The 12,511-nt window shown below is 38.9% G+C and overlaps 1 protein-coding gene across 1 annotated transcript in view; it reads right to left on the bottom strand.

The window, feature by feature from the left end:
- The window catches only part of LOC136855798 (uncharacterized), a 33,290-nt gene extending 26,046 nt beyond the window's left edge, over positions 1-7,244 (bottom strand). Inside the window, exon 1 of the mRNA XM_067133151.1 lies at positions 6,478-7,244. Coding sequence (XP_066989252.1) covers positions 6,478-6,531 — 54 coding nt within the window. The 5' untranslated portion in view covers positions 6,532-7,244. The remainder of the gene's footprint in view (positions 1-6,477) is intronic.
- Between the last annotated feature and the right edge of the window lie 5,267 nt (positions 7,245-12,511).

Here is a 12,511-nt window from a genome sequence, read left to right on the forward strand (position 1 = left end):
TATATATATATATATATATATATATATATATATATATATATATATATATATATATATATATATATATATATACATATGTATTACACAGAAAAATACATATATGAATACCAGTTTCGGTTCAGAGGATTATAGAGTGCTCGGGGATAAATGGCATATTTAAACGTCGATAATCCTTCACATGCGCTTAAAATGTCTTCCTGACGTCTAGAATCTTGGATTACGAATCCCTAGAATCCTCTAGACCGAAGAATCCGGAGCGTTAGAATCCGAAACCCTTTGAAGAATTCTTATAACAGCCATTTAAAATTCACAGTCATTTCAAAGCCTAATCAGAATTATAGTCTAACACACACACACTCTCTCTCTCTCTCTCCCTCTCTCTCTCATAACGCAAACAAATGTATGAATAAGCCTATGATGTATTGTCTCTCAGGACCACGATGAAGCCCGTCTACTGAAAAGCCTTAAAGACGAAACATTACCGCTTCCAAAGGTCACAAGTACACCCTCGTTCATAAGTTGTACGTACTTCCCTTTTTGACACAAGCACGCTCTCTCTCTCTCTCTCTCTCTCTCTCTCTCTCTCTCTCTCTCTCTCTCTCTCTCTGGACAATATGGTGGATTTGCGAGTTTTTCTTGCCATTTTTGCATCATTGTTTTGCATGTTTATTTTAGGGTACGTAAATTTAACTGTGTTCATACGGTTTCACTTTGTTAGGATTGTACTATAAATACTTTGTCAAGTTTTGTCGTCAGTTTTACAGCAAGTCTGTACCGTCTTTTTCGTAGGCTGGGTTTGTCACCTTTTGGTAAGATTGTCTATAATAGGCCTACACTAGTCTTTTACAGTAAAGTTCGTTTATAACGTACAGCCTTGTATCGAATTTAGGCTTATAACGAATCAAAGTGAATTCCGAGGTCCAAATTCAAATAAATGGACTTAAAATTATGGGTATGTAACGAATTCTTTATTACGAAATCAGGTTATAACGAACTATTTTGTACGTCCCGGTGATAGTTTTATTACTAAAAAAAAACCTGTTGTAACGAAGTGATAATTTTATTGTTAACCAAACATCAAACAACTGTTATCCCCGTGAAGCAGAAGAATTAATATGCTGTGCTACTTTCTTATTTAAAGCTTTTAAAGAAAAAACTACAAACGCAACTTTAATTTTGTTATAGATATTAAAATACATATCTACCTCTTAAACTGTACCAATGACTTTTGTTGAAATGTATTAGAAATCTTGATACACTTTGGAGGATCGATACTTTATCGTCTGGATTTCATTCTGTATCAAAACAAGGGGGGTCATCCAATCATTTCAAACGTCTCGTTTTATAACGAATGATGCCTATAACGAATTGAAGATAACAGTCCCCTGGAATTCGCTTTAAACAAACTTTACTTCGTGTATTTGTCCATTTGCATATTTTCTAGTCTTCTGTTTGTCTTCGGCTTTGCAAGGATTCTCTTCATAACTTCTGCTATTCTTTCGTAAGTCATTTTTTCAGCTCCTTGTCAACTAGATATTTTTCTCCATTTTGCAAGTTTTATTGCAAATTTAGCCACTTGTCAGTTTTTGCAATGTCGTGTCATTCCCCAAGTCGACTAACAACCACGTACATAAATCAATACTTATGTCAACAGAGATAATTATGTTGGATTTTCGTGTAATCTACCCCGTATTATTGCTTTCCTCAGCCGATTTGGCGATCGAGTCTGGGTGTACTCGGTGTGAGACTTGCGTTTATAAAGAGAGAGAGAGAGAGAGAGAGAGAGAGAGAGAGAGAGAGAGAGAGAGAAGAGAGAGAGAGAGAGAGAGAGAGAGAGAGAAGGCAAGGCGAATGCTATGCTTATCGGTCTAATAGAGGCGCGGGAGAATTTCCATGTCCCGACTCAGTTCCAGTTTATTTTTTTAAAGGCGAAGGAGCCATTTACTACCGAGGAGTTACAAGAAGAATATTAATCCATCCAGTGTTCCTGGGTTCTCTCTCTCTCTCTCTCTCTCTCTCTCTCTCTTCTGTCCTTCATATACATCATACAATCACACGTACACAGGTTACATATGACGTACAATCTCAACTGACGGTTACTTGGCAACATGTCATCTCTCTCTCTCTCTCTCTCTCTCTCTCTCTCTCTCTCTCTCTCTCTCTCTCTCTCTCTCTCTCATATACATATACACACTACAGGTGACACAAGACAATACGTTTACTTTCAATTGACGGTTACTTGGCAACATTCTCTCTCTCTCTCTCTCTCTCTCTCTCTCTCTCTCTCTCTCTCTCTCTCTCTCTCTCTGTTCAATGGACGCCGTTCTTATGCATTGATCTGCCAAGCTAATGCGTTTTTAAAGAGGCAAGAGAGAGAGAGAGAGAGAGAGAGAGAGAGAGAGAGAGCCTGGCAAGTATCACTAATGAATACAAACTCGACACAGCCTTAATCTTCACATTTACTACTGCTTTATGTGAATGGCGTTACTATTTCGATGGTTATCAATGGTTATCAAAGTAGGCCTAAGAACTGCAGTTCAGTGGCTACAGTATAAGCCTAGTACAGCTATCAAGCATAAGTCTAGAATAGCAGAAAAGACAAAAAAAAGACACAGTTTGCCATGACGACAACTAGAAAAAGACGAAGAAAGCCTACAAATATGACAAAAAATGAGAAACAAGTACAAAAAAAGACAAGGAGCTTGCAGAAACGACAAAACAAAAAACAATATGAAATCATAATGGCAACGTGTACAGACAAAGAAACCTTGCAAAAGCGATAAAGAAATAAGGAATTCAATCTAGAAAACTTGTAAAATCACATTAAAAAATGAAAATCTTGTTAATAAAAAAACAGTGAGAAACATTAAACTGGAAACAACTGTTATGACATTGTTTTACTTTCTCGAATGCGGGAATAAACCACAAATGGGGGGCTTCAACTTTCCTTTTATGTGCAAAGAAGTAAGAGAGCGAAACCCCGCCTTCTGTCAGACTGATGATTCAAGTCAGGGAATATGTAAGAATAAACAAATTCACACGGAAGGAAACCTAAGGACGTCTAGGGACTGCCCCTACAGCAATTATGGGGAATTCCCTCCCCCCCGACACAAACCCCTCCCCAGATCAAGTGTGGGGAAATTCCCCACCTCTAGTTGACGTGGGGGTGGGGCGGGAATGTGGCTTACGTGTGTCAGAAATTCCGTATAACATACAGACGGTGCCAATACATACAGCACAAAGCTGTACAAAACAACGTACCCGCCACATTCAACATTATTCTGAGAGAGAGAGAGAGAGAGAGAGAGAGAGAGAGAGAGAGAGAGAGAGAGAGAGAGAGAGAGAGAGAGAGAGAGAGAGAGAGAAGTGGCATTTAAACAGCTAGACCCGTGTAAAGCTAAAATCAAAAGGGTTGTTGATACATATAGGTTTAACAACCAAAAGTAAATACAATTTAGAATACAACTGAAAATAATTATCTAAATTACATTTACATACTTAAGTTTCAGTTAAGTGAAGACACGGCCAGATTATCAATAGTACCAAAAATATAGACTCAGAATTATAAAAACTTTTAAGTCGCCAATTCAGCCAACCAAACAAGAAAAAAAAAAACCGCTAAATGGTAAAAGTAAATCACACGCATTTACAAACGTTGTCAAGTTTCTAATATAGTTAAATGACAAACAGGCTGAAAAGAGTCTAATATTCTCTGTATACAAAAAATAAAGTGACCGCATAAAATTCGCATAATTACCAAAAGCCGTAGTTATAAAAATGGTTATACAAATTAAAATGTTACGTCGCAAACATCATCATCATAAGTATTATAATCGTCATCATCACTCACATAGTGTCAGAGCCTACGCAACACACAATGGTTTACTAACACTAGTACAAAAATAAACCTCAGGGTGTAGCCAATAGACCCATGGGGAATTTGGATAAAGGAATGCGTACTCTGAGTGTCACTTGGGACACTTTAAGTCACTGTCACCCTATTCTGTACCCAAAAGGCGTAGGTTCGAATTGTAGCTATGGTGTATGCACTATCAGAAGTAACTTTTTCTGGGTGTATACCGGATAATATTCCGACCGAATAGTGAGTTCGATTTCATGGGGTAACATATATATATAACAATAATCAGTGGGAATTCCATAATGGAATCTGACAGTAAGCTGATCATTTTGTTCATTTTTGTTTCATATAATAATAATAATAATAATAATAATAATAATACGAACTAAACTATCTTATATAGATGATAGTTTATGTCAACAGTTTCCCGCCAAGCTCTAAGGTGGTGGAAGAGGGGGAAATAATAATAATAATAATAATAATAATAATAATAATAATAATAATAATAATAATAATAATAATAATACGAAACTATCTTATAAAGATGATAGTTTACGTCACCAGTTTCCCGCCAAGCTCTAGGGTGGTGGGAGATGGGGGCGTTACGATGGGAGGGAGGGAGGGAGGCATCCGGAGGTGGGTGGGGGTGGGCTGGGAGATACCGGGAGAGCAGGCAGGCGGGAAACAGATGTTGAATGGCGACATTTCATTCGCTGCGAAAGCCATTCCTCAACGCCATTGCCACGACATATTTTTTTTCTTTATTTTATTCGTTATTCCTTAATATTTCCATCCACGCTTTGGTCTTTTCCGTCGTCCACTCGCGACGGTGCAAAAGAGCTATTTTGGGAGAACGAAGGCTCATTCTTTCGAGCCGAACAAGTCATTCTTTTCGAGGAAATAAATGGCAAACAGGCCACCGTGCGAAATGGCTCTCTCCTCCGACAATCAGCATGAATAGCAAAACGCTCAACGTGCCACGGCTTATTTTAACTTTTAAACCACAGCCACAATGCAATAACCTTAGAGGGATTGTCTTGACGCCAAGAGAGCAATGTCAGGGTGCGTAAATCGATCATTTAGCGAAGTTTACCAGCGCGCAAATGCGTAAATACTCCAATTAAAAGAAGGGCCTTGGCTTGCAAAGAGGAGGAATAAGTCTAGGCGCGTATGGTTATTAAAAATGTGACTGATAATCTAATAATGGAGGGGTTTTCAAAACACACGGTTATTAATAGTAAATCCAATAAAAATATTCGTTTTAACTCAAGTCCAAGACTACTGAACGACGAAAAATGTTTATGTAGGGACTAATAACCTGTTGAACATCACCGTCAACCTTAACTTGCATTAAACAAAAGTCGATACTACGCTAACTCGCGCATACTCCATTGAATATGATTGTCGATATATTACCTGCTTAACCCTTTTTTCCTGTCATGGACGCAATTAGACGGATTTATAAAAAGTGAGCCGTGATTATTTCTAAATTAAATGAGCTACAACTGAATTCTTACTTTTCAAATGAATGAAACTTCTAAATCATTATAAAATCTTCAATTTTAAACAAAGCTTGGGGAATTGTATAAATGAGCTTCAGTTATAATATATATGTATAAATACTGTACACACACACACATAATATATATGTGTGAGTGTGTGTGTTCGTATGTTTATGCAACGATACAATACCCAACTTTCAAAGCAACATAAGCATAACTGAACACAGTCATAAACATTTAAGATAAACAACAAGTCTTAGCCAAATCAATACGCCAGCTTGAGAGAGAGAGAGAGAGAGAGAGAGAGAGAGAGAGAGAGTGAGGAAAGGCGCACGCACAAATCCATCTCTCCCAGATGGCACATATGATTTCTTGGGGCATCTTCAGTCTTAAGAGTTAAATTGTGTTTTAATCCTTTTTAATAAAACTTGTCGTGATAATTCATTTAAATACGACGCAGGGACACGGATGTCACATTCGTACATTCACGAAAAGATTATAGGGCTAGACCTGGGCCAAGTTCGAAAAACTGCCTAATTGGAGCTGTAAAAAGGAGAGAGAGAGAGAGAGAGAGAGAGAGAGAGAGAGAGAGAGAGAGAGAGAGAGAGAGAGATTCAAATAATTCTAGATTATAACGGGGAGTAATCTGGAAAATTATGAATTATCAAGAGCTATAACAAAGAGAGAGAGAAAGAGAGCGGCTCGAATGAGAGGAGAGAGTGAGAGAAAGAGCGAAAGAGAGGGAGGGAGAGAGAGAGAGAGAGAGACAGCAGAGAGGGAAAGATAGAGATACATACAAACACACTCACACGGGCAAGGCCGTGTACCATCGCTCCCCCCCCCCCTCTCTCTCTCTCTCTCTCTCTCTCTTCAGCAAAACAATCATTCCCACGATAACTCAATCAATACGTTAATGCACAAGGAAGCGGTTCAAACCCAGCCGTAATAATCCTGGCCCTTCTTCCTTGGCCCCACAAGTTCTCAAACAACTTCAAACAAAGTCTGGGCGACGAAAAAGCGACACACTTCAAACAATCAATATCCCAGCGAGAGTAAGAAGCGAAGTTTCGGAAAGTATACTTTAATTTATGAATCGGGAAAAACGTTTGTCGTTACCTGGTACTTTTTGACGGCCAGCCACATCTGGTACTGGAGTGTCGGGAGGTCCATCGCATTATAGGTGTCTCGGTCCGGCTGTTATCCAAAAAGAGGTCCAAAACGACTTCAAACAATCACAAATAACAGGAGATAAACATGCACAGAGGTCCCGATACGGCGGTGTTGTTGGAACGACCGCACACCGTCTTGCCGCTCGCCGAGTAGAGTTAACTCTGCTAAAATCGCCGTAGCACTTTTCCCTCGCCTGTAATTTTTGATCGCTTTATTTCTCCGCCCGAGCAAAATATATCTCGGTCAGGGGATTTTTTTTGCCGTTTCAGAATGGCACGATTTTGGGGGTTCGAAGGGAGTTAGTTCGAGCGGACGAAAAGGAGAGAAAAGGAGACGGGAAGATTTGGGTTGATCAGATATTTCAAAGAAATTAACCTTGACTGTAATGGAATCAGGAGCTGGAGCGATTTTCCTCCGTCGCAAGACACCCGGACGTTCCTTATGTTGCTCAAACCGACGTAATGCGGCGGACTGTGACGTCTCGTCACACGACTTCACACGTAAAGTAACTGAAATACACAAATAAACGCCAAAGCAATGCTGGTTTCGATGGTGACTCAGTCACTTAGATAGCCAGCCAGGTCAGTCAGTCAGCCGAGGAAGCGACTTATTATTATGATGATAAGTTGTGTCTTCGTTTGTCTGTGCAAGCTTCGTTACACTGGAGACACCTGTCTGTTTCGTCTTTGAAGTTTGGTACGGCTCATAAACCTGCGCAGATGCTTAATAGTGTTGATAGGGGATGACGATTCAGAGAGCCGTCATTGATGTTGACCAGGATATGAGTGAAGAGCAAAGATTTATCTGCACAGATTTTCATTAATGTTACCGCTCAGTTATGGGAGATATTTTTACAGTAATATCTATCTATCTATCTATCTATATATATATATATATATATATATATATATATATATATATATATATATATATATATTCAACCTCTGAGAAAGGTAATACAACGGTCACTGCCAGATTCAAACTTTGAACTGCTGAATAATGGATTGCCTCCTGTGCAGAAAACTTCCACGACATCGCCCGTTGATGTTGTGGAATTTCAGAGAAAGACGCTCTCTCTCTCTCTCTCTCTCTCAATTCCAGCAAGGTGGTCCACCCATCTCTGTCTCCTCTTTTTCCCTGTTCCACTTCCTCTTACTTCTATCCCCACTTCGAAAGTGGCACCTGTTTCCGCTCTGTCTAATTCGAGTTCACATTTTCTATGCTTTGTGAATTTGATTATGAACGAATTGTTAATAATTATCTTTTATTTAATTAAGTAAACATTTAGAAACGAAAGTTATCAAATGCGAGAGGGAGAGAGAGAGACATATGTGAGAACCTTAAGTTTAAAAATACTTCAACCTCTGAGTATTAGATAAACCACTTGTGCACAAGACTTCTAAAGCATTGATGGCCTTTTCGAGTACCTACACAGAGGGCTCGTCATCAACACTACGTCATGCCTCCAACGCACATTGCACCATATATAGGCTACCTCCAACTTGTTTGCACTCTCACTTTTTATTATATATGTACTCTGTGTTATACACACACACACACACACACACACACACACACACATATATATATATATATATATATATATATATATATATATATATATATATATATATATATATATATATATATATATAATGCATAAGACATAATTGTGGATATCACTGTCATTGAAATAGGTACCCAAAACTGTCATGCATTGGAATTCCTTATCTGTGCCAATCCTTTTCCGGTATATGCATCGGAAAAACGCTTGATAATAATTTCAAACTGAGTATGACAATCCTCAATGGATACTGGTAATCGTGCCAGTTTCTGCCCAGTACAGTCAAGTGGTATCCCGTAATCGTTCCACTACCGTTCCAATACATGCATTGGAATGATTGTGGATCGTATGTGTTCGCCCAAAATTGTATCGATACAGCGCCATTAGTAGCCCAGTGTGCAAACGGGTATAAGTTGGACCAATCTTCTGGCCATTTTAGGGAGCATTGTGTCAATGTCCAAAAGTCAGGAAGTCCAGTACTGGGCCAATGTAAGACCAATACTTGTGTGTTTGGTGGGACGTGACTGTATAGTGTAGATCCCTGTACTTCATCTCATTTATTTTCTGGTCTCTTATCTTGCTGTCCAACCACTCCAACTCCCTCTTTTCGCTGTCTCAAGCACTGTATGGCTGAAAGTGCCCTAGTGCTTGACTTTACAACCGAGAATCAATCAATCAGTCTCTGTTTATTCACATTCCTACCCTTTCAGTAATCCTTCTGTAAAAGAAAACTATTATAGAGATGGCTATTTGTCTGTCCGTCCGCACTTTTTCTGTCCACACTCAGATCTTAAAAACTACTGCGGAGGCTAGAGGGCTGCAAATTGCTATGTTGATCATCCACCCTCCAATCATCAAACATACCAAATGGCAGCCCTCTAGCCTCAGTAGTTTTGATTTTATTTAAGGTTAAAGTTAGCCATAGTTGTGCGTCTGTCAACGCTATAGGACAGGCCACCACCGGCCCTTTTTTAAAAGTTTCGTGGGCTGCGGCTCATACAGCATTATACCGAAAGATAGATCTGTTTTCGGTGGCCTTGATTATAGTCTGTACAGAGAACTCGATTGCGCCATAGAAAGTTCGGCACATTTTTTACTTATTCTAATTAAGATTTAATATCCACACTTCCTTCCTGTGAAGGAGAGTTGGCTCAACCATTCCTACATAAATGCTAACACTTCGATTCTTTTCCCAGTTTTTTTGTATGCATCCTGTTCCCTGTGATTTGCCCCTTATTCTTCAACCATACTGATATTCATTGCTCCTTCTTACTGGTTCCCATTTGTTATAACCTTATTCTTGTTAGCATTTACTCATGCAAACAATTTAAAATTCTTTCATTTGTTAGTGCAACTTTGTTTCACTGTCGCCAATCAGTACAGTATTAGCTGCAAACATCAGCTATTACATACCCCACACATGACTTATTCCCTTCTCTCATCTACATCTACTGCTTTTTGTCTAACATCTCATATCACTCCGTCTATAAATTTATGAAACTGTCATGGAGACATGACATACAGTTGTCTCAGCCGAATTCTTGCACAGAACCAATCACTTTCCATTCTCGGCACACTCTACATTCCCTGTCTGCCACCTTGACCTTTAAACAATATAGGACAGATATTTGTTATGCCAATTCCTCTGGAATTTTTCCGTCTTCCGGATATACCTTGCAGATCCAGGTCAGCCACTCAGTCACGCTTTCGTTACTGTACCACAGCATCTCATTTGTAATCCCATCACCCACCTTACGTCTTCCACTCAGTCGTCATTTAATTCTGTCTGTTCTCCACCTTTCATTTCGGACAAATCTTTTCCTTACTTTCTTCTTGACATCCTCACCCATCTTCTTTGTACACCTTTACACAATTTCTTCTGTCATGCAGTTACACCTTATACATAATCTCCTTTATCCTTTTCCAAACATTTTCCTCATCCAACTGCTTTTTGTTTTCTGTAAAATAAAACGATTGCGATGTCTATTTGTCTGTCCATCTGCACTTTTTTCTGTCCGCCCTCAGATCTTAAAAACTACTGAGGCTAGAGGGCTGCAAATTGGTATGTTGATCATCCACCCTCCATTCATCAAACATACCAGACTGCAGTCCTTTAGTCTCAGTAGTTTTGATTTTATTCAAGGTTAAAGTTATCCATAATCATACTTCTAGCACTGCTATAGGTACCAACAACAGAGGCCACCACAGGACCATGGCTGAGTTTCCTGGGCCGCCGCTATACAGAAAGCTCGATTACTCAGAAACTTCGGCTCATTTTTCACTTGTTTGTCTTTATTCCTTCCTCCTACAATCTTATACTCACAAGCACTCCCTGCTGTTCATATGACCTTGTCATGGAATTTTACAAACTCCTCCTCTACCCCTTCCATCTATGCGGCTTTAGTAGTAGCTCATGTATCGGGTGTTTCAAAATTAGAGCCTCCCCCCTCCACAGAACAAATGGAAAGTTATGAAGTTTTCTGCTATAGCCTGTCTCCAAGTACATTATTTTAAGTTTCTATGAAGCTATTTTTCATTTTACATTTCTTGTATTTTCAGACTGAGTGACGGAGTTAGATAACAGCCATGGCTAACGACTCAGAGGAAATCGGATGGATTGACCGAATCCGGGCTATAACCTTCAGAGAGGCCAGGTATGCTGGCGCATCCTTCATTTCACGTTCCTGGATAGCTAAATACATTAAAAGAGATGAATCCTTTGTTAAAAGAAACTGGAACAAAAATCCATATGACTGTCATCGCAAAAAGAGTGAGAATCTGGGAAGCCCTGAAGTCCTTTCTCAGGAGTCAAGACATCATAGCTGAGGCAGTGGGTAGACCAAGAAAGTCTTTACGTAAATTGGCGCCTGAACTAGAAACAAAAAGAGGAAAGAAGAGAAGTGATAGTGCTGTATATCGTGAGCTGAAAAAAATTGGTATCAAGCCATTTCATGTTATCAGCAAGCCCAACATCACTCAGCAACAGAGAGAAGACCGTTCATGGTTTTGTGGTTCATTTCTTAAAGATTGGGATGAAGCTGACTTTCTCCATGTTGCTGTATCAGATGAATTCTTCATTTACACAGTCAGGAAGCCAAATCATAAAAATTTATTTGGGCTGCAAAGTTGGATGATATCAGCGATGACGTGCACTATCGCCAAGTTGTGAAATTTCCTGAATGTTTGGGAATTTTTCTCTGTTTCACAGCCAAATGGTTAATGTGGATCATCAAAGAAAAGGGACAGTCATGGAATGGCGAATATTTCAGAGAAACTGTGCTTACTGGTGGAGTATTTCCTTTCCTCAAAGATCCTGAAAATGTGTCATCTGTTGAAGAAGTCACATTTTTGCATGATAAGGCACCATGTTTCAAGGCTCTTCAGACACAGGAGCTGCTTCGAAACGGTGGTATCGATTTCTTCTCGTCAAGTAAATTTCCAGGTAGCTCCCCTGACCTTCATGTGTGTAAAAACATTGGTAGTATCTTAAAGGATCGTGTTGAAGCGTGCACAGTGAACTATGATGGTACACCAAGCCTCAACGACCTGCGAAGAGAGGTGACCGAAGTGCTCAGGGAAATGGAGTTTGAGTCTCAGCTTTTTTGCGATTTGCTGAAATCATACCCCTCCAGAATGCAGGCTGTGGTACAGGCAGATAGAGGCCACACAAATTATTAAATACTCAGAGAGAAACTTAAATCAATACCTATTCTGAATTACTTTTGTTTTTGTCCATATCAATTTTAGTTTATGCTGCAGAGGGGGGCCTCTAATTTCGAAACACCCTGTATCATTAACTTTCTCCTTTTGTAGTCTTCTCGCTTCCTTCTTAACAAATTTGTACTAATTACTCTGCAGTCACATGTTTAGCCCTCCTCTATAACTGAACTTATATATATATATATATATATATATATATATATATATATATATATATATATATATATATATATATATATATATATATATATATATATATAAACGAAGTTAAAAAGGTCCATAAGAAAAGCTGTTTACACAACAAAACCATATATTTCGAGTAACAAACTTCTGCAATCTCGCAGATGAATGTGGACAGTTGGTGGGTGACAAGTGTGTTTATATTGCATATACAGGTGTGGCATTACAGAGGTCCGTCAGTCCTATAAATGTTTTGGTCCTCGTTAGCTCCCACCTGTTTCGAGTCTGGTGGGATGCTATAATGTGAATAGTTTTTGCAACATCAAAGCATATTTATGTATATCATGTTTAAAAATAAAAAAAAAAATATTGTGAAAAACAGTCATTTTTAAAAGTCTGCTCATTTAATATCCGTGGGAAAATGGATGTTTCTAAATGATTGTCGAATATAAAACATTCCTTTATCCATCAGGAAAAGGTACCCTTCAGCATTTTAAGTCTAATAAAATAGTTTTA

The sequence above is a fragment of the Macrobrachium rosenbergii genome, chromosome 33 (genome assembly GCF_040412425.1).
Source record: "Macrobrachium rosenbergii isolate ZJJX-2024 chromosome 33, ASM4041242v1, whole genome shotgun sequence".
Taxonomy (NCBI): Eukaryota; Metazoa; Arthropoda; class Malacostraca; order Decapoda; family Palaemonidae; genus Macrobrachium; species Macrobrachium rosenbergii.